At 36.8% G+C, this 24,136-nt stretch overlaps 1 protein-coding gene across 1 annotated transcript; it reads right to left on the reverse strand.

Moving 5' to 3' along the window:
* Positions 1–47: 47 nt before the first annotated feature.
* SAV1 (salvador family WW domain containing protein 1) lies at positions 48–24,087 on the reverse strand. The gene is made up of 5 exons (XM_040477112.1): positions 23,629–24,087; positions 20,139–20,582; positions 11,400–11,670; positions 7,315–7,458; positions 48–1,442 (listed from the first exon to the last, which is right to left on the reverse strand). The coding sequence occupies exons 1-5, from the start codon at positions 23,720–23,722 to the stop codon at positions 1,241–1,243; spliced, it is 1,155 nt and encodes a 384-aa protein (XP_040333046.1). The 5' UTR covers positions 23,723–24,087; the 3' UTR covers positions 48–1,240.
* Between the last annotated feature and the right edge of the window lie 49 nt (positions 24,088–24,136).

Consider the following 24,136-nt stretch of genomic DNA (forward strand, 5'->3'; position numbering starts at 1 on the left):
AAGTATTTGCAGCACTATGTAAAAGACATGGATTCAAACACGACACATTTAATTTCCACAAAAATATATTTAATAAGCTTGTTATATAAAACCAAACATTTAACATTTTCAACATTTTATCAATTCAAACTCACTGGTAACTGGGAGTGCTCTATTTTGGAAGATTACCTAAACATATATTTACATATTTACAACACAGGTAAATATAACTGAAGAGCTACTTCAACTAATGTTGAAATTCACAGAATTCTAGAGATTTATAGGCTAAAAGTGCCATAAATTTATCTGTAGTCAAATGTACTGCACTAATTATGAACAATATCTTAGTAAGTATTAAAAGGAAAAAAACCTGGGAGGGAAATGGTGATCTTAAAGTTCTGTGACAAACTCTTAGAAGATACGTGAAATCAATTTAATGACCAAGATTTCTTGACGGGTCCCTGATTGTCATTTTTGGCAGCTCAACCCAGTCTGTTGAGATGGCAGTGTGCTATATGCTGTCCGGAACCCTGCACTGTCTCATCAGAGCCATGCTCCTAAATGCTCCAAGGGCCCTGGTCAAAAGTAAGGAAATGATAGCAACTCTGAGTGCTGTATACACCTTTCCCATACAGCCTAAGGCCTTATGCCTAAATTTATTACTAAAAGATTACAGGCCTTTTACCCTTTCATACCAAAAAATACATTCTTACCATGTTTTAAAAGGGTTCTTTCTTTCCATTTTGGGAGGAGGTGAACCCTATGCATTATATATAGAAATATATCACAATTAAGGTCCCAAATCCTATTTTGCATTTTAAACTATGCAATAATAATATTTAAACCATCTGATTTCAGACAATATTCCACATTAAAGCAGTACACATCTGTTTTCAAATACTGCATAGGTTGTTTTTTAAAGAAATGTACTGCTGCTGTATGAGTTTACCAAGTGATCATTTCCTATTTACTCTCTGGTTATAATCACATTTCTTGCTGCATTTGTCTCCACTGAGAATATTCAAAGCAGTTTCTAATATATAGCGTTTTAGAAGTGTTTGCTGTGTTGGCTTTTAAATGATAAACATTTTTTTGCTCAATAAAATAATATTTTTAATAACAAAATACATGTAAAATTAGAATTTTATCATTTCCAAAAAAGTTGCCTTTATTAACCAAAGTACTTGTTTGCAGTTTTTTATCTGTGAAAATATTTTAAAGCCCTTACAAAAACCTAAATTTTATTTAAAAAAAATTTAACTTAAAAATTCTTGCCATGTTGTTGAGCATACCACTGCTGTCTCTGCTTGCGGTTTTCCAACTCTGTGAGCAGAGCCTGTCTGTAGGCTTCATACATTTTAACAATCTGTTCCAGTTCTTTCATGAAAAGCAACTTTAGCATTCCCTGGTATGTATCCAGGTCAGCCAGTTGGAAGAGTTCCCACTTGAGAATGTGGTCATATCTGTTTTAAAACATAATCATGCATATGTTCACAACACATACAGAAACAGGTATTGACAGCAACAAAATAATCTATTTTTATAAAGATCAACTTTATTATATCTAACAAACCATAAGCTTTAATTAAAAATAACTGAGTTGTTAACTTATTTAAACAGACTATCTTTTTAGGGAGAGGAGAAAACTGCTGATACTACTTCGTTTCAATTTAAGTTAAAAAATACCCATTTCTTTAATCTTTATCAATTATTCTAATGGTAACATTAGACAACAATTAACACAGATTTCAGACCACTGTGGTTCTGTAATTTCAGAAAAACACACATGCTATTGCTGTTCGTAAGTTCATCTAAAGTTAACTATCAGGACTTAAGAATGCTGTAGACCACATTATGCCTGAAAATAATATACAAAACTGGGCAAAGTCACTGTGTCATTAGTGTTGATAGAGCTTTCTGAAGAATGCTATCACTACAGTAAACAAGGAACTAAAAGGAGAATGAAAAGGAACCATCATTTGTGGGCTTTTTTCCTGAGGTGAGTATACACTATTAAAACAGAAAAACTCAATCAGAAAGGGAAGAATAAGTTATTTTCAAAATGAGAGTAAGTATACTGTAGAAGTGTGTGGAGAAGGACTCCTGTAAGATTCTATTTACATATATCTTAGAAGGCTTTTTAGTCCTTCAATGGTAAGTTGGTCCCATACTGAGAGGGAAGTAGTAAGTAATAAAAAGGAGTAATTTACACTCTATATTGAAAGACCTGAAGCCATCACTCTACTCCCAATTTCCCCATTTTACAGATGAAAAAACTGAAACCTAAAGAGGGTATATCTCTCTTGCAAGATTGTTTAGTGACTAAAAAATCAGAAAGGTGGAGAGTAATAGTTTTTAATGTTAAGTTTAGACAAAGAACTTGAAGTTCTTCTCAAATCATATTGCACAACAGATACAATAGGAAGCTTTGATTGTAAATTCTAGTAAATTTATTATTAATAGTTACATTTCCTACCCAATGATTCTTTGGTAATTCACTTACCATCTTATTCCAAAAGTATCATCTAATATATTTTTAAAAAGGGAAACCGTAAACAAATAATGAGCAGTCAATATGAGCCACACTGACATATTTCTGTACAACTTGGGTACATGTACCATGAACCCCAGGAGCACAATATGCAGAACCACAAGGTAAATATATCTTGTGGGATCCTAAATTTACCCATTTAATTACTTGAGTGCTGCAAATCTAACAGGTATAGTTGGTAGAAAGCTTTATATTCTCTTTAGTGGGAAACTCCAATATAAATAAGAGAGATACTATAAGAAATACTCAATGAGCCTCTATGAAATAACAGTTACAAGGTATTTCCTAGAACCTCTGCCATGCATGTAGCTTAAGATCTTATTTGTTTGAGACAAATTCATGATTTCTAGCAAAAAAAAAACAAAAAAAACAAAAAAAACCACTTCAGGTCAGAATTCCATAGCTAAAGGACATTGCAGCAATGTCTATTAGATTCAAGATGCTTAAATTGATGACGACAGTTGGAACTATAATAACATTAAAGCTCATTTATCATCTGTGTACTTTCTAGCAAGGAAATAGAAGGGAGAGGATAAATTAGTAAGTATCACACTTGTTTTAAGATAGGACTATCACTCTAGAAGCATTCAAATTTTGAAAAAAGGAAAGAAAAATAGCTTCACACAATTTTCTGACTTCCCAATCACTGCATTTAGCATCAAAAACAGGATTAAGGGTAGAAACAACAAAATCAGAATAATTACAGAAAATCCATTGGGAAGAAGAAAAAGCACTCCAGAAGAGCAGAGATGAGAAAAGTATGCAATTTGCCAATTCCCAGTCCAAAGTCTTGCCCCCTTGCTATTTCTATGGCATTACTTCCCTTCTCATATAAAACTTCCCAATATGCCTGTTTTGTTTTGTTTTTTAGGAGAAGTAAATATTTTCCATTCTTTGCTTCTTAACTAGCCAAATTATCTGATTCCCCAGGCTTAATTTTTAGTCACTTATATAATATATAGGTAAATCATTCAGAAAATAGGCTGTAAACTACTTCAGTAGCCTATACTTAGTTTCTCTTTTTGCTGTTTTTCCTAGGGCAGTATTCTATTCAAGTAATTTCTTATAAATAACTCACACATGCAAATATCAGTTGCTGTCGTCCTACCAAAAAATTGTGTTCATACTCCAGGGAATGCTGTCTTTAAGGAGCCAAAAGTCCTACTACTTCCAGCTCCAGGGACATGCAGCCTATGTCCCTTCATTGTGCCTGTCCTGCCTGTAACATTCTTCCTTTCTACCCACACCCAGAGCTGGGGCAAGACAACACTGCAGGACCGCCAAGCCGTAAGGAATAAAATACAGTCCATGCGAAGGTGATGCTCGGACTGGTGTTGGGGTACGTGTGTATGAGGAACAATGGAAAGTAAATATGCTCCTGATGGCTTTTTCCTGTTATATATTAAACCTTATAACTTACTCTAGAGTTCAGCTTGATTACAGCTATATGATGCATTACAGACTTCTGAGTAGCCTCAGAAATACAACTTCACTGGGGCGCCTGGATGGCTCAGTTGGTTAGGCATCCGACTTCAGCTCAGGTCACGATCTCAGTTTGTGAGTTTGAGCCCCATATCGGGCTCTGTGCTGACAGCTCGGAACACGGAGCCTGCTTAGGATTCTGTGTCTCTGTCTCTCTCTGCCTTCCCCCACTCACATTCTGTCTCTGTGTCTCTCAAAAATAAGTAAAAACATTAAAAAAAAAATACAACTTCACTAAAATTCATCAATAAAAATTTGGAACAATCTAAGTCAAATTCTGGAAGTATATGCAAAATTGTTTTGGTAAATTACTGCTAGAGACAGAATTTTTAAATTTCTGGAAATCAGATTGGCAACTTAACAAAAGGAGAAAAGATGGTAGTTTTTTGGCTAAAACCTCTCCTTTGATAAGTAAATGAGTCTCCATTATCTACTTCATAGAGAACAGCTCATCCTTTGTTGATAGAACAATATCAACTATTTCCATTCTTTTTAGAGACAAAAATTTTGGACCAACTAAAAAGTAACAGGTTCCTAACACTCTTAAGTTTTTAAGCCATAAAGAAGTACTTGCTCTCTTGTTTCAGTCTGGCCTATTCTGAGAGTTCTGACCTATTTGGGGGAAAAAAAAAAAAACTAAGTTGTTAATTTCGTAAAGTTTTATAGCTAGCTCACAGAACCAGAGTTGAAAGGGCTATGATCTCTGGGAGTCTGTTTCTTTTCATAAGAAGCAAGGAATTTCACTTACGTACTATCTTTTTCTTCCAAAAGGAGAGCTTTTTTTGTTATTCCTAATGATGATTATAAAGTAGAACTAACATAAAGTAGGAAGAATAACCCTCCTCGATCTTATCAACTCCCAGAAATAACAAAATTTAACAGGCACATATTCTTCCAGACTTAAGGAACACATAAATAGGCATATTCTGTAGGACATAATACTAGCATATGAACAAAGGCTGTACACAGTGATAGGTCAACTGATACCAAGAGTGAAAAAAGAGGGAAAAAGGGATGAAAAGTCCATCTGCTATTATTCCTTATTCCATTCCTATACTGTATAGATACAATCAGATAAAGAGGCTTCAGTAGGTTAGCCCAGGCACCAAACCAAGCTAAACATCTATGGATAATTAGGTACCTAATTTCAAATAACCTAAAACCAAACTTTTGAAAAGTACTGTTTATATCTTGCAAAATAATATCTATAATTAAAACCTTTTAAAAAATTATGTTATCAAGGCTTAAATTTGACTTAGGGGGAAAAAAAAGACCCTCCAAGATTGTTTTGTCTCCATATCAGACCACAGATTAACACCCATGAATTTACAGACTGAGAAGAATGTTTATGTTGGCCAAAAATTAATAAATAGTTCATAATAAAAGGCCAATAACTTTATGAGAATGTTAATGTGGTCTAAATGAGCAGAATCATGATCAAATAACTATGAGATCCTTGAGGTAACCTATCAATTATTCAAATGAAAAGCCTGAAAAGAAGATAATAAAAACAAACAGCTCTAAGCAAGAAAAATAACTTCTAAAATCTCTAGGTCTAGGCTAAAGGCATACACATATGCATGATTGAATGCAGATGCACACACGGTTGGTAAACACAGAGTAACATGGCAAAAATTTAGATCAGAGTTGGCTTAACCCCCTGCAAATTTTATTTCAATGATCATCCTTCAAAAGTATGGTTAAAAGTTACTATTTCAAAAAATATATATGAAAGGTTTTACATTCCTTTCACTTGAATCTCAAAGATTTAATTTTTTTTCCCCAAATTCACTGCCCAATCATCTTATACTCTCTAAAACTCTTCTTTGGGCTATTTTATACTGATAATTTTGGTTTCTTAAATACAAAAAAGAAATAAAGAATAAGACTACAAAAACAAGCAACTAAATGTTACCTTAACAGAGTTGTTAGAAGTACATGCAATTATTACGTGTGAAATGCCTAGACAAGTAACAAGAATTTATTAGCTGCTCAGTATGTAATAATTTATTAAATCAGAGCATTATTAATTACAAAAATTAAGAGCATGATCTTTGTAACTAGAGATAAAAGTCTGAAATCTGCCACTTAATAGTTGTATGACCTTAGCAGCGATAAAGCCTCCATTTTTTAATATTTTTTAACCTGTAAAATGGTTTTAGAAAGATTATATGAGATAACATACATAAAAACTAGCACCCTAAGATACATGGGAAGCACTGGATAATTAATAACTTTATTTTCAAACACCCCCTTTTCTGAAATCATAGCACTTTGTATATACCAGTGTTACTAATCTTATCACATTGGGTTACTGACCTAGTACCTACTTCTATTTTCCCAGACGAGAAAGGCTCTTTAAGCCTGGCAAATTCACAGACATCTTTAAAAACTGGCCCACCTAGCATTTTCTTCTTCAGTGCAGCTTTACTAGCTCCAATCCATAGTAAGAAACCATACTAAGTGCTTACACAAGGCAGCCACCATGCCATGTGCTTTAAAATGTGTGATCATTTATGAATAAAAAAAAAAAAAAATGTGATCATTTATCCCCCACAGTTCAGTAGAAGAAAAAAACTTAATTCTAAGTTTAGGAACCTGTCCAAGGTCATTCAGTAAGTAGGTGATGGAGCCAGAAATCAGACTTAGTTTCCTTCCTGACCAATCTTGACCACTCTTCTATACCTCTGCCCCCAATCATCATCATCAGCAGCAGCAGCAGCAGCATCATCATCATCTTTACTAAGCTCTCAATGTACAAGGTACTGTTCATAAAAAATACTTTAGATGCACTATTTTATTGAAATCTTAATAACCTTAAGAATAGGTACTATTACTATCCTCAATTTACAGAAGATAAAACTAAGTTAAGTACTCTGGCACAGGGTTACACAGCTAAAAAGTATCAGTAAACTCAAATAATCTCATATCAGAACTTACAGCCACTACATATATTATTTCCTCAACACCCTCGTATCCTGCTGTTTCTTCCTTGTACCCAGGACTTACCTGGGTCCTTACTTTTATCACAAGGTACGTATCACTTATATACAAGTTAATCTACCCGCTATGAGAATGTAAGCTCCTTACTGTATCCCTAATATAGCCCAGGTCTGCGAACAAAGAAAGATTTAATAAATGTCTGCAGAACTTGTATTTGTAGCAAATGATCTTTAAACTTTATAACCTGTGATAGCTGTTCCTCAAGTAAAATATTAGTTAAAAGCCCAATATTATTAAGAGAAAAAAAAAGGTGCTACCGCTCACCCCTCAATAAAACTCTGTGCTATAAATTCACTTACTTCACAGGAGCTCGAGCATATACCTGAAGCCAGTCAGGAATTTCTGCAGTATGGTACGGATTTGCAGGTACCAGCAGGGACTGATTTCTTTCAGTTTGCTGTGGTTGATATGTGACAGGAGGGGGCTGATCATACCGAGGTACACTAAGAAAAAAGAATCAACATTCATCAGGATAAAGGCTCTAAATCTAAACAAGAAATTATAAAGAATATTATTTGATGTTTTTCAATGTGCCTCTTGCCTAAACTGAACTCCTTCTACCATATAAAAAAACAGAGATGTGCCTTTTGTTTTTTACTATAGCAGAAGAGGAGTAAAATCCACCTTCTCCAGGAAAATAACAGGTCATTAGTGATAGATCGAAATCTAAACTAAATCTTTACATATGTTTAAGAAATTTCTTCTGTCTAGTATTTAGTCTTTTCAAGGAATGTCAAAGGAGGCCATAAAAAATCTGGAGATAAATTATAACCTTCATAACAGAAACTTAAAATTAGAATTATAATTTTCAGTAATAACTAGTAACTAGCTATACATTTATATTGGAAAGGTTGGTAGTTTCTCTCAAAATGAGAATGGATATGTTCTTCCTCCTTCAGGCTGAAAAGAAGGTCTGGAAGATGTAGTACTGTAAGAGTGAGGACTGGGCTTGAAATATCCACATTAACTGTAGTATTTCCTTTCTGCATTTATCAACTTACCAAAGTTAGAATTGATTAGAACTCATTTTAAATCACAGAGACTTAAAAAAAAAAAAGACCATGCTTTTAATTAGTTCTAATGGCCTAACGGGTTGGACAGAGAGAACAGCAAAGTGGGGAGAGAACTGTTATATGGGAAAATGGTAAGGAAAAATACTGAACCACTTGAAGGCTAAAGACAGAAATCTGGGAGATCAAAATGATCTATTTCAGAATTGGAGACAAAACCAGATGAGCCTGCCCCAAACATCAATATTTATGTGTATACCAGAAAAGGTCACTACAATACTAAACTAGGATTAAAATAAATGTTAGAGGGGCGCCTGGGTGGCGCAGTCGGTTAAGCGTCCGACTTCAGCCAGGTCACGATCTCGCGGTCCGTGAGTTCGAGCCCCGCGTCGGGCTCTGGGCTGATGGCTCAGAGCCTGGAGCCTGTTTCCGATTCTGTGTCTCCCTCTCTCTCTGCCCCTCCCCCGCTCACACTCTGTCTTTCTGTCTCTCAAAAAAAAATAAACATTAAAAAAAAATAATAATAATAAATGTTAGAGTGTGATTAACAATTTAAAGATCAATATCCACTGAGTTCTACTCCTGAAACCAATACTACACTGTATGTTAACTTGAATTTAAAAAAAAATAAAGATCAATATCCAAATGGTATTGTGTTTTATCCTTATCTGTTCTTTCTAAGTAGGTACAAAGTAAAATATCCCTTGATAGTGCAACTGGGAGGTGGAAAAGAACTGCGGCTCTGCAGTCAAATATGCCTGGAGGGTTTTAACCTCAGGTTGGGCACCTTACAAGTTATATGAATGTAGGCAGAACTGCTTCACTTTTCTAACTTTCAGCCTCCTTACTTGTAAATTTGGAATAAATTCATACCAAAGATGATTGTTCTCAACAGTAAATGAGCTAATGTAAGTCAAGAGTTTTGTATATAGATTAGCATAACAGAGATAAACAGCTATTAATATTATCTATGTGAGCTTAAGAAAGGTGTTTATTCTCTCCTGTTTAATGTCTACAGAGTTGCTAAGAGAAGCAAATTGTGAAAATACTTTGTAAATTAACAATTCCATAGTAAAAGTTACTGATGACAAACAGAAAATTCAGCTCAAGGTGGCTTGGTAGGTTAAGCAACCGACTCTTGATTTTGGTTCAGGTCATGATCTCAAAGTCGTGAGATGGAGCCTGCGTGAGCCTCAGCACAAAGCCTGCTTAGGATTCTCTGCCCCTCCCCCACTTGTGCTCTTGCACATGCATGTGCCCTTGTTCTCTCTCAAAATAAATAAACTTAAAAAAAAAAAAAACAACAGCTCAATATACTCCCAAATCTGGTTGTCAGGACCACAAAGTCTTCTGCCACCAGGTGATAGCAATCTGTCATCACATTTGGTTTTTCGGTTTTGTTTGTTTGTTTTTGCATTTCCCATCATTATTCATCAACAAACATCACTGTGCTCCCACTATGTGCCTGTCTCTGTGTTGGACGCTGGGACACAGCAGGAATAAGTGGAACTCATCCCTGCTCTTGGGTGGGAATTGTGATCAGGTGGAAGCGGGAGACTCAAAATTACCCCCATGACATAGGCCTGAAAATGGAGTCCAGGGAAGGCAGCAGCTTGCCTGAGATGGTATAGAGAGTAGGTGAAGGGACCAGAGCCCAAAATAGGCAGAGTGGCCAGTCTGCCTCTTTTGAAAGGATGGCAATTTCATTTGTTCAATAAACAATGATTGAATGTCACTAAATGGAATCACTGGGGAAAAAAACTTTTCAAAGTTGAATTAATAAATCCAAATATGTAAAATGATTAAAATAACATAATAATGATAAAGCTTAGTTTTTTAGGTGATATTAAAATCTATTTTCACAACAATTTTAATGGTTCTAAAAAATGCCAAAGTTTATCATCACCAAAGATCTGCGTTATGCTAGATATTAAGGAACATCTATCAACATGCTGACGATATTCTATGCATTTTAAATCTTATGGTTCAGAGAGAGTTAACAGGAAATATTTTCAATTTCATTAGTAAACTAATACTAGCTTTTTATGTACTTTGAAATCCAGTGTGTATCTTACATTTACACACAATATACCTCAATTTAGATTAATTACATTTCAAATGCTCAGGAGTCACATGTGACAGCTGGCTACAGTAGTCACAGGACTAGAAATCTGACCATAAATGAGATCTACAGGATAAGCCCAAAGGATCACTGGCTACATTTGTTTATTTTTATTAGAAAAAAATTTTTAATGTCTATTTATTTTGAGAGAGAGAGGGCAAGTGGGGGAGGGGCAGAGAGAGAGGGAGAGAGAGAATCCCAAGCAGGCTCTGTGCTCTCAATGCAAAGCCTGACATGGGGCTTCAACCCACAAACTGTAAGATCATGAACTGAGCCGAAATCAAGAGTCAGATGCTCAACTGACTGAGCCACCCAGGTGCTCCTCACTGGCTAAATTTATTAAAAAGATCTGGGATGTTTTGTACAGTTCCAATTTTCACTTTCTTGCCTCACAACAGTAAGAAACAGAACATAAGTGTCAGAAACTGAGTAAAACAGTAAGATGTTATAATTCAGAAGAATATTTTGACACACTAGGAGGAAGGTCTGTATTATTTATAGAAATTGAAATGTACATAGATAAATGTTTTATTTATTTATTTATTTATATTTCTGGATATCTACAATCTAAACACTGGCATATTAAAGCAAAATCTGATCATAAGAATAATGATCGTGTTTTTGAGTTTGTCTAAAAAGTTTTTTTTATATATATAAAGCTTATTTTGAGAGACAGAGAATGAGTGAGTGCTTGGGGGAGGGGCAGATAGAGAGAGAAGAAGAAGAAGAAGAAGAAGAAGAAGAAGAAGGAGAAAGAGAGAGAAAAAGAGAGAGAGAGAGAGAGAGAGAGAGAGAGAGAGAGAGAGAGAGAGAATTCCAAGCAGGCTCCACACAGTCAGTGCAGAGCCTGGTGCGTGGCTTGAACTCACTAACTGTGAGATCATGACCTGAGCCGAAATCAAGAGTCAGGCACTAGTTAACTGGCTGAGCCACCAGGCATCCCTTGTTTTTTGTCTTTAAAGATTTTATTTGAAAGTAATCTCTACTCCCAACATGGGGGTCAAACTCACAACCCCCATATCAAGAGTCGCACACTCTACTGAACCAGCCAGGTGCCCCTAAAAAAAATTTTTTTTTAATTATTAAAACCGTTACTGAATCTAAGTCCTAAGAAAAATGTCATAAACTTTTAAAAATAAATCTTTCAAATATCAAACTTCAGGATGCCTTTCTCTTTAACGAAAATAGAAATTCAAAATCTAACATTAGATAACCTCAATAAAAAAACTTAAAAATAGAAGTGAAACTATACCTAGGAGCACAAGGATGCCTATATTGAGCCTTCTTATTTGTGTGATCCACGTAATAGGTTCCAAATTCTGATGACTCAACTCGCTCCCATCCTGGAGGAAGTCCTTCTCGCTCAAGAGGATGGCTCCAATGAGTTGTATTTGTGTTGTGATCTATATAATATTTTCTCCCTCTCATTGTCCAGTCCACAGACCAGCCAGGAGGAAGAGGTAAATCTTCAGAACCATGGTTAGTTAAATTTCCTAAAGATGTAGCAGCAACTCTCCCAATTCCTGGGGATAAAGAGAGAAAAAGAACAGAACAATTATTCAAAGCTAAAAAATATGCCATAGGAGAAACAGTTACAAAATCAACTATCCTGCTTATACTCTTTGGCCAAAATCCATGATTTCATAATTATAAATAAAAATTTTCATGAAACTAGCCAGTATTACTAATGTTTAATTACAAAAAAAGGGAGGAAACTAGATTTCCTCTTTGAAATTAGTTTTTTTTTGGTTGATGCCTCCATCACCAGGCTATATAAACATTTAGCTATTAGCAAAGCTACTTAAGTATGTATATTGCTAAAGGAAAAGTGAGGAAAATAAAATTTCACCCCATTCAAGATTTAAGATTTGACATCTCACCTAAAACAGCAAAAATAAATTTGTAAAACTGTTTCTGGTTTATGATTATTTAAATATAATCTAGCTGTGCCCTAGAACCATTAAGTAAATTTATCAAGGTAGCATCATATGAGATCAACACACAAAAATCAATTAAATATCTGTATACTAGCAACAACTGGAAACAGATTATACCACTTACTATAGCTCCAAAAAATCAAATATTTACATATTAATAAAACAAAATATAGACAACAAATTACATGAAGAATCTGTATGCTGAAAACTACAAAACACTGATGAGAGAACTGAAAGATGACCTATCATGTTAATGGACTGGAAGACTCAACATAAAGATGCCAATTCTTCCTGAAATGACCTTTAAGATAATTCCACTCATAAGTCCAGCAGGAGTTTTATAGATACAGACAGAAATAGGCAGACTCTAAAATGTATATGGAAAGACAAAAGAACTACAGAAGCCAAGAAAAAATTTTGTTTTAATTATTTTTAATGTTTATTTTTCAGAGAGAGAGAGAGACAGAGAGAGATCAAAATTGAGCAGGAGAGGGGTAGACAGAGGGAGACACAGAATCTGAAGTAGGTTCCAGGCTCTGAGCTGTCAGCACAAAGCCCAATGCCGGGGCTCAAACTCACGAACCATGAAATCAGGACCTGAGGTGAAGTTGGACACTTAACCAACAAGCCACCCAGGTGCTCCAAAGAGCCAAAAATTAAAAAAAAAAAAAAAAAAAAAAAATAAGAACAACGTTGGAGGATTCAAGCTACCTGATTTCTTTTTTAAAGTAATCTCTATGCCCAGGGTGGGGCTCAAACTCATGATCCTAAGATCAAGAGTCACATGCTCTACCAACTGAGACAGCCAGGTTCCCCTTATATTACCTGACTTAAGAATTAAAACAGTGTGGTATTGGCAAAGGACAAACAGATCAATGGAACAAAGAATCCTAAAATATACCTACACATACACTATCAATTGGTTTTAACAAAGATGAAAAGACAATTTGATAAAGGATAGTTTTTTCAACAAATGGTGTTAGAATTGGACATCTATATGCAAAAAAATTAATCTATACATTCTACCTTCTATAAACCTAAGAGGGATCATATACCTAAGCATAAAACATAAAACTATAAACCTTTAAGAAAAAAAAAGGAGGATAAATTTTTGTGACCTTACATTAGGCAGAGTTCTTATATGCTGAAAGTGTAACCTATAAAAGAACCTGTATACAAATGTTCACAGCAGCTTTATTCATAAAAGGCAAAAACTGGAAACAGCCCAGATTCTTCAATAAGTGAATGGGTTAAATGAACTCTGATACATATATAACCCAGAATACTATTTGGCAATAGAAAGAGGAACTATGATACATACACCAATTTATATCAATCTCTAGGGAATTTTGCTGAGTGAAAAATGCCAATCTATCTCAAAAGGTTACATGCTGTATAATTATATAACATTTTTGAAATGATAAAATTTTAGAAATGGAGAAGAGTGATTATTTGCCAAGGTTGGAAAGAGAGGTGAGTGTGGTTATAAAAGGGCAAACATAAAAGATCCTTGTGGTGACAGAACTCTTGTGTCTTTACTATGGTGGTGAAATACACAATCTACACTACACACACACACACACACACACACACACACACACACACACACACACAAAGTGTTCAAGTAAAGTAAAACTAGGGAAATCTGAACATGATGGATGCATTGCACCGAGGTCAACATCTTAGCTATACTATAGTTTTGCAAAGTGTTCAGCAATGGGGGAAACTAAAGTGTACAGAGGATCTAAGTTATTTCTTACAACTGCATATGAATCTACAATTATCTTGATAAAAGCTTTAAAAAACAAAGAGGCATAACCTTTAGATTCAATATACATGTAATAACTGCCAAAAATATCTGAGATAGAGTAAGAAGAGTAAAGAAAGAAATAGAGATAAGAAGAGAGCACTGTGAAAAACTAGTTAGCCCAAAATACTACTCTGGTATTTTCTCATTTTCCCTCCACAACCTTCCACAATGCTTCCATCTCTAGCAATCATAGGAGGAGATTTCAAACAACTGGCAAATAAAAACTTAATTTATTCAATATGTATAATAAGACCAGTACAACATCAATTCTTAAGAAAAATTAAAGAGTTCTTCAAAAAGGTACAAATTTATTTAAATGAACATTCAGAAAAATGTCCCAAAGCAGAGGGGGAAAATAATGCAACTAAATATTCTCCCATTAATTAAAAGAAAAAGAGGAGGAAGCAATCAACTCTCTGAAGGAAGATCACAAGGAAAAGCAAGAACCCCAAAGATAGGATGGTAAGACAACAAAGATAAAAGCTATGCTCAGGAAAGAAAGATGAAGACAAAAAAATGGAAGAACAAACATGCAATGTTTGTTACAATGGAGAAACCTGGCAAATCTTAACCAAGTATGAATGTCAGTTATCACCAGTAATGTCATATACATATCATGTACACCTCCCTATATTTGACACTAAGAGGATATTCCACTTTTGTGGCATTCTTTCCAAAAACGAAAATCCCAGTCTAATCATGAGAAAAACAGGAGACAAACTCTAAATTGAAGGATGATCCACAAAATATCTGACAAGTATTCCTCACAACTATCAAGGTTGTGAAAAACAAGAAAGGAATAAACAGTTGTCATAGACCAAAGAACACTAAGGAAACATGACAATTAAATGCAACAATTTGATAAGGGAGCCAAGATGTCCACAAAGTTCCAAAATGGCTCATCACCTTTACCAATGCCATATTAAACCATGATTCCTAACCTTTTCATGACACACCCCACCTACACTTTCTCAAAGTATTATGTGCACTAATTTTTTTTTTCAAACTATTTGGGATAATTTTATAAAACCCATTGAGAGAAGAATGTACAGTACAAAATAACTCAAAACCACAGATTTAAAACAAAACATTCCTAGTAATAAAATAGGTCTAGCAGACAGGGAAAAAAAGCTGTATCAAGCTCTAGCACATGAGACCCCCCACTCTAAGTTCAGCCAGAATGCTGAAACTTCAATAACCAAACATGCCAAATCTGAAAAAAGCATGCAAGGGCACATTAACACTCTTACAAAGGGAATGAGCACTGACAATTACTAGTGTCTCCTCTGTCCCTGGCCTTTTCCAAATGAAGTAGTTCATACACAAAATAACTCTAAGGTAGTAGTATCACTACCAATTTACAGACGAGGAAACAAAGATTCAAGTAAGTTATTTTACCAAAACCACAGAGTTGGTACATGGTCAAATGACGAATTTATTACTAACAAAGTGTCACACAAAAGATCAACTGTAATTCTTCAAAGAAAAAATATGACTACCATTAATACAAGAAAAAGGCAGCTACCAAGTTTGAACTCAGTGGAAAAATAACTTGTTTCTGAGATACAAGGAAAAAATTAGTTTTCCATTATTTCGATTAGTTTCAGAAAAGAATGAGTGGCATTCATAATCCTCAAAATAACTTCCATTTCATATAAACACCTTCCATTTATATGAAGTAAAACACTCATATGCTAAATACATTATTTCCCATACATAAGGATAAAGGATAACACAAGGATATTATTTTTGTCTCTCCACCAAGATTTATTAGATACGCCGCCAAAGAATTTACAGCTGGCAGGTATCTGTGAAATCTGCCCTTATAGACAAAGCTCAAAAATTCTGGTTTGCTAATTCTGTAGTGGATATGAGAATAAAATGGAATCTGAACTCTAAGGAAGGTCCACAGGCTTCAGGGTAAAAAATACTAAACATCACAGCCCATGTTATAATCAAGATGTTGATAAAGAGATGTAAGCATTGAACCAAGCCAACTACTTTTTCTCCTCCTCTGCAAAATAATTACAAATAAAGTTGTATCCCTAAAGATTATTTACATCTCCTTAAAGGTGATTCTAGGTTCACTAAATATTTATGCATTTCCTGGAGTAAACTTAACTTCAGTGTTTTTTTGTAAAGTCTGACACTTTTCAGTTCAATTTTGGTAACTTGAGTTCATAAGTTCAAGTCTTGCATCGGGCTCTCTGGTGTCAGCACAAAGCCTGCTTGGGATCCTCTGTCCCTCTTCCGCTTGCGTGTGAGCTCTCTCAATGAACACTGGGGCACCTGGGTGGCTCAGTCAGTTAAGCGTGGCTCAGATCATGACCTCACGTTTCGTGAGTCTGAGTCCCACGTCAGGCTCTGTGCTGACAGTTTGGAGCCTGGAGCCTGCATTGGATTCTGTGTCTTCCTCTCTTTCTGCCCCTCCCTGCTCATGCTCTCTCTCTCAAAAACAGATAAACACCAAAAAAATTGTTTTTTCATGACATTCTTGGGGCGCCTAGGTGGCTCAGTGGTTAAGCATCCAACTTCAGCCTAGGTCATGATCTTGCTGTTCCCGAGTTCAAGCCCCATATCAGGCTCTGTGCTGACAGCTCAGAGCCTGGAGTCTTCAGATTCTGTGTCTCCTCTCTCTCTCTGCTGCTCCTCCATTCAGGCTCTGTCTCCCTCTCAAAAATAAACATTAAAAAAAAATTTTTTAATGACATTTTTGGGGCACCTGGGTGTGGCTCAGTCAGTTAAGTGTCCAACTTCAGGTCATGATCTCACGGTTCATGGGTTTGGGCCCCCCATGGGGCTCTGTGCTGACAGCTCAAGGCCTGGAGCCTGCTTCAGATTCTGTGTCTCCCTCTCCCTCTGCCCTCCACTATTTGCACTGTCTCTAGCTCTCAAAAATGAGTAAATGTTAAAAAAAATTTTTTGTTGTTGTTTAAATGACATGCTTTAGAGGCACCTAGGTGGTTCAGTTGGTTAAGCGTCAGACTTTTGGTTTTGGCTCAGATCATAATCTTGAAGTTTTCTGAGTTCAAGCCCAGAATTGGGCTCTGCACTGACAGTGTGGAGCCTGCTTGGGATTCTCTCTCTCCTCTCTCTCAAAATAAATAAATAAACTTTAAAAAAAGTTTAAACTTACCAAAACTATGTCAGACTGCCACTAAGAGAGGATTAGTAGAAATTCAGTTCTTGCAGTATTTCCTCAATGATATTTTGTGAATCAAAATTTTAAAACAGTATTTTAACTTGGCATTATTAATTCTAAATACTTATATTTAGACAGAAAAGTGTTAGGAATTTTATTAGTGATGTCTCCAATACACATAAATATAAGAAAAATGAGCGTGAAGTATTTATGGTAGATTCTTTTAAGCTATTATTCCTGCTACCCCTCAGCTAACCGAAACTGTCTTAAGACTCTAGATGTGAAATCTCTGGACTCATTCATTTAGTCAAGCATTTGTAGTTGCAGCACCTCCTATGCAGCCAAGTGCTATGCTAATCCTATCTGACTTTTCTCTTTCCCTCATCTCTCATATCCCATTTGTGGCCAAGTCCCATCAATGCAGATGTATCCCACTTCTTCCCTTCCCAAATGCTTGCAGCTGAGGTCAGGTCCTCATTAACATTTAAAATAATAATCTCCAAACGTGCACCAAATAGAAGATTATGGATGATTGTGGAGTCACCAAAACTACTCATAAATAGTGTATAATGTTAAGAAACTCATTCAAGTAGGGGGGCCTGCCATGACTCAGTCCGTTATGCTGACAGCTCAGAGCCAGAAGCCTGCTTCAGATGCTGTCTCCCTCTCTCTACCGTGCTAATGTCTCTGTCTCTCAAAAGTCAACAAATGTTAAAAAAAAAAAAAAAACTTTTTTAAAGAAAAAAAGTCAAAGAAACTCATTCAAGTAAAAAGCAGGGGTATGAAACTATACAGAGTACAATCACAACAATATGAAAAAAAAAAGAATTCCATAAAAAAAAAGATGAAGGAAATTAACTGAAACACTATGAATCTCCGGCCTGATGAGTACTTTCCCTTTACTTTTCCACTTCTTGCAAATTTTCTACAGTAAGCAGCTATTAACTCTAAAAAAAAAAAGAGTTTTTTTAAAAAGCTTACTATTTTGGTTGGATAACAAATTATTCCTGAGATTTAAAATTACACAACATTAGAAATATCCAAAATAAACACCAAAGCATGCAACTGTCTAATCCTTTGACCTAGATGCTCTTTAAAAACAAAAAGGCACAGGGGCGCCTTGCTGGCTCAGTCAGTGGAGCATGCGACTCAGTCTCAGGCTTGTGAGTTCAAGCACCGTGTTGAGAGTAGAGATTACTTAAAAAAAAAAAAAAAATCTTAAAATCAAAAAGGCACTCAACCATGTTAATTTCTACATGCTAATGTAACATGCTACATGTTAATTTCTAATTTCTAATTTCGATGTCCCAATGAGATTCCAAAGTCAGCTTTCACAAAATAAGCTGCTTTTACCAACTATTCTCCATTATTCCTCAATTTTCAAAACTTCAGTGATTTACTTTCTCCTAAAACCATAATTCTCAATTTTTCCTTCAAAAGCATCACAGATTTGCCCTTTTCTCTCCCATACCACTGGTACCTGCAGTTATCTTTTCTCTAGCCATCTATCTTGAGTACAACTAGTAATATTTACACACTGCTCTTATAAAATGACTTGTTTTTGGGGGGTGTCTGGGGGCTCAGTCAGTTAAGTATCTGATTCTGGCTCACGTCATGATCTCATAGTTCATGGTTTTGAGCTCTACATCGGGCTCTCTGATGACAGCTCAGAGCCTGGAGCCTGCTTCAGATTCTGTGTCTCCATCTCTCTGCCCCTCTTCTGCTCAACTCTCTCTCTCTCTCAAAAATAAACATTAAAAACATGTTTGAATGACTTGTCTTTTTGAAATCTTCGATGGCTTCTATTTGACTCATGTTTAAATCCTTCAGCCTGTTGTTGAACCACAAATCTGCATTCCGCCTCACATCTTTCTTTAAACTAGAACTACACAGTTCTTTGGATTTACATGTCTACTCTGTTTTCACCAGGTTATTCCTAATTTTCCACCTCAAATGACCTTCCTCTGCCCCTGTCTGAAGTCCAAGCTCAAAGTGCAGTTCAAGTCCTACCTCTTCCACGAATCATTCTTTAAGTATCCCAGCCTGGGGTGCATAGGTGACTCAGTTGGTTAAGCGTCTGCCTTTGGCTCAGGTCACAATCTCACAGGTTCTTGAGTTCAAGCCCCACATTGGGCTCTCTGCTGTCCCTGCAGAGCTGGCTTCAGATGCTCTGTTCCCCACTCTCTCTGCTCCTCCCCCGCTCATGCACAGGCATATGAACTCTCCCTCTCAAAAAAAAAAAAAAAGTATTCCAGCCTACCCTGACACCTCTTCTGACTCCCCTATTGTACTTAGTACTGCAAAGTCTAACAACCGTTCTGTGATTATTGTGCATATGTTGGTTTTGTTTCCCAAGTAAGATACCACAGGGCACAGAGGGCAGATACCAAGAAGGTCAGAGAAAATAAATAAATGATTAATACTAAATGTATAAAATGTTTTCTACACTCATGCTCCAAACTATTTCTAAGTCACCTTGTTTGAAGTTCCCGGAGTTAAAAAGTAAATGTGTCGTGTATTTATTTTTATACTGTCAAGATTTAAAGCCTACAACTTATCAGGAAAAAAACAATCAGATAAAAGTTTAATTTTCAGCTCTTGCTTCAGTTTATCTAGTGTAATCCAGTACTTTAGGAATAAAGTAGAATTGTGCATTTCTATGTCTTCTGCCCCTTGTACAAATATCCCCAAGTTAACAAACATGGAAAGCAGATTGAAAAAAAATTATATGGCTAATATGTTTGTTCATTCCAAAAAGATCAACAAAACACAGGCTTAACACCCAACCATTTGACAGAAGTTTTTCTGACCAACCTGGGAAATAATTATTGAACTATGAAAGCAGTTTTGTTAAGAGAAACAATGTAGGTTCTATCCCTTACCATGCCCAATTCTTCCTATCCATCTTTCTTTTCTCAAGTTTAAGTCCACGTCCACTTTCTTTGAAATTCTAACATTCCCATTCTACCAAATTATTAACAAAACTGGCAAAATGGGAAAGTATTTTTCTGGGAATGTCTGTTGGCTTCCCAAAACAATCCAGAAAAGAGCATCTTTTTAATTATTAATAAATCTAATGTAGGATTTGTAATTTTAAGTTACCTGAGGCATGCCTCCCCTGATTCTGTGGCATTCTTTGGAAGAGATCGTGGTTGTATTCATAATATCTATAGTCTTCATGTACACGATCTCCAAGTGGGCGCCTTCTCTGACCATCAAAATAATTATCTGAATAATAATATCGGGAACCAGAGTCTCCATTTTCAACAGCAAAATTAACTTCTGTTAAAAATGACTGAGAAGATCCATACTCCCTAGGGACATCTGCTAGACTCCTGGCAAGATAAGAAGGTGCAGATAATCTGTTGCTTTCTCTTCTCATTATTTCATGAGGTGTTCTTTGAATTGGAGTTCTAAGAAAACTCTGGTTTCTTGAAACTATTCCATCACCAGAAGCTGAAAAGGCATTTGGGCTTGATTCTGGCAAACAGATATCAGTTCGTCTTGGAATTGTTGGACCGTGTCGAATAAATGAAGGCATGAGATCTACAATAAAACAAAGAGTAAAATGACCACTTCATTAAGGAATTAAATACACTTTTCAAAAGCTGTTCATTTACACCTATTACCCCAAAATGCAAAATTTCAATGGACTCAAGCACACATCATTTAAAATTCTGACTTAAGATAGTACTTGGGTATTTAAAAATTAATGCTAATTAATATTTTCCCACTCAAATGAACTTATAATTTATATCAACGGGGTATGTGTAAACTTAGAATCAAATGTATTCTGCATACCACCACACAAAACAAGATGAAATGTCAGTAAGCTTAATTATGGTTAATACTCATTAATAAATGTGTAAAAATTGGGGCGTCTGGGTGGCTCACTCGGTTGGGCGGATGACTTTGGCTCAGGTCATGATCTCACAGTCCATTAGTCTGTGAGTTCGAGCCCTGAGTCAGTCTCTGTGCTGACAGCTCAGGGCCTGGAGCTTGCCTTGAGTTGTGTGTCTCCTTCTCTCCCTGCACATCCTCCACTTGCACTCTGTCTCTGTCTCTCTCTCTCTCAAAAATAAACATTAAAAAAAATTTAATAAATGTGTAAAAATAGGAAACAATCTAACAAACAGATAAAATTACCAGTATAATTTAAGATTTTTTTGTTGTTGATTTCAGTTCATTTTCAAAATTCCCAAAAATCCTTTTTCAAGCAAACACAATTTCAAGAATAAAACAAAACATATGCCATTCCCAAACATGTAAAAAAAAAAAAAAAAAAAACTTTAATTAACCTGGTTTCCTTTTGGATTACGTGGCACTAGTACATTAGTACACTAATCAAAAGCTGGAGAGCCAAAAAGTTAGCTATGAAAATTAAAAAATAAAAAGATCTCATTTCAAAGAGGCACACAAATGTTGAATCAGTTCAAAAATGCCAAGCCTCAAACTATGGCTCCCTTAAGAACAAGTAATTATAATTTAAAACAAAAGATAACAGAACAATGGCCTTCAGGATATAGTACTTCTGAATACAGAACTTACATGGCTTAGACACGCCAGGTTAGAAAGCAAATTAACTTTATAACAAAAAGAAAACTAGATTTGGAAACTTTTATTAGCTAAGTAAACAATTAAATTAGAGAGCACTAATATTAAGCTTTAGAAGCTAACTCTAGAAAATCAATATTCAAATAAGCATGCTCAAAACTCGATGAAATTAAAAAATACTACATCATTATTTGCTTTAAAGTATGGCAAACGTGGGGCACCTGGGTGGCTCAGTCGGTTAAGCGTCTGACTTCAGCTCAGGTCATGATCTCATGGTCCGTGAGTTCGAGCCTCAGAGCCTGTTTCAGCTCAGAGCCTGTTTCAGATTCTGTGTCTCCCTCTATCTCTGACCCTCCCCCATTCATGCTCTGTCTCTAAAATAAATAAACGTTAAAAAAAAAAAAGTATGACAAACATATTTCATGATTTCAAGTAATGTTTAATAAAGTTTATTTGCAGCAAACTGCAACCTATCATAAATTTAACCAAAAACCTAAAAGCATATGTAACTGAAAAATAAACTGCTAAAAAAAGGTTTAAAAATCAACTTTCATGGGCACCGAGCTGGCTCAGCAGGAAGAGCAAGCAGCTCTTGATTTGTGGGGTCATGATTTCCAGACCCACATTGGGTGTACAGATTACTTAAATAAACTTAAAAAATAAATAAATAAAAATCAATTTTCAGGTTACTGATGCATCCATCTAATCTATTTTGATGTTCTACCAAGAAAGAACTGCAAATACAAGAATAAATTTCCAAAGCAGATGATGTGGTTATTATTTTTTAAAAAACATGCTCCATGCCTGGTGGCTCAGTTGGTTAAGCGTCCTGTCTTGACTTCGGCTCAGATTATGATCTCACAGTTATGTGAGTTCGAGCCCGACATCAGGCTCTGTGCTGTCAGCACGGAGCCTGCTTGGGATTCTTTCTTTCTTTCTCTCTCTCTCTCTCTCTTTCCCACCCCACCCCCGCGCCCGACTTGCGCTCTCTCTCGAAATAAGTAACTAAACTTAAAAAAAAATGCTCTCCACACCTCTCTGCGTGATCCTGGATAAATACTAGGAACCTCTATGAACAGCTTTCCCAATTACAGTATGAAGTAATTAATGGTTAAGTCATAAGGTTATTAGGAACTTCCAAAAAGTACACTTACACAAGTGCTCAGTATGCAGTATAAACATCAAAATATTAGTTCCTTACTTCACAAATGTCCTGAACACACAAGCAAAAATTAAAAATTAAAAAGATTCAGCTGAAAAATGAGAGTCAAATACCTGAATTGAAAAGTGATGGGGAGGTGGAGAGAAATACAAACTATTAAAAAAAAAAAAAAAAACTTCCTGGCAATTTCTCCTAAAATACGATAGAAATCATTTTCAGTACTTCGCCTTTTTTGGAGTGGCGGGGGGGGGGGGGGGGGGGGGGGTGGGGAGGGTGTTATTTGAAGCAATTCTCACGAATATACCCAAATACACATGATTTTGGCTTCTCTAAGATCTAGGATTGATGAGGCTTTGGGAAGCGGCTACAATAGCGACGGTCAACTGTCACCTCTTCACATGTCTGCATCCAACAGAAGGGCTAAGGAATTCTACTCGGGTTTGCACAACTCCCAGCACGGACGAGTAACACCCGAAATGTTTGCAAACACAAGGCATATCGTGAAGTATCTAGAAGAGGAAAACGTATGCCCCAGTCTAATCACTTTCACCCCCATAGCATCAGGCAATCGGCAGCCTAAGTGTTTCCTTAAGAACCTCTTGCTTCCAGTAATCAAAACGAAACAACACTCTGCCATGGGGGGACAGGAAAGTTTGTTGTTTTTAGGAAGGCCCACGGAGGAGGGACTAATCTAAGTTTCTTATACTGTATCGGCTTTTAAACGATGACCACCACTTTGGGCACACAAAACATTAAAGAACAGTATTTCATAGAGACCAGTAGGGAAGAAAAGCCGCGGGAAGCCGCGTCGGGAGCCCCGCCTGGCCCCCCGCAGCCGCTCGGGCCAGGTGTGGGTGCGCCCCGCCCGACACTCACTCCGCAGCAGAGGCGACGTCTCCTTCTTCACGTACTTGCCCTGCACCTCGGCGGGCTTGGACACTTCGTTTTTGGTCTTCTTTCGGGACAGCATCCTTGTCGACGAGGCCCCAGGCCGCGCGAAGCAGCCTCTTTAGGGCTCCGCGCAGGGTGCCGGTCGGCCCCGCCGCCACCTCCGCCGGCGCCGCCGCCTCCTTCCCTCCCGAGCCGCCGCCGCCGCCGCCGCCGCCTCTCCGCAGCCCGGGGTCGCCCGCAGGGACTGCCGCATGTTCGGGGCGCTAAGCGCGCCGGCCACAGCTCAGTCGCCTGTCAGTCCCTTCCCGGATATCTGCCCACTCCGCGATGCTGCCCTAGAACTCTGTGAGCAGAGGCCAGAAACGCCCGGCCAGGGCCATGGTCCGCCGCCGGCCGCCTAGTAACCGCTACCGCCGCCGCCGCCGCCGCCGCCACCGCCTACGTCCCGTAAACTTTCCCCGCGGCCGCTGGGAATTCTGGGAAACTCGACGCT

This window comes from Herpailurus yagouaroundi, unplaced genomic scaffold (genome assembly GCF_014898765.1).
Source record: "Herpailurus yagouaroundi ecotype Mexico unplaced genomic scaffold, PumYag 141, whole genome shotgun sequence".
Lineage (NCBI taxonomy): Eukaryota > Metazoa > Chordata > Mammalia > Carnivora > Felidae > Herpailurus > Herpailurus yagouaroundi.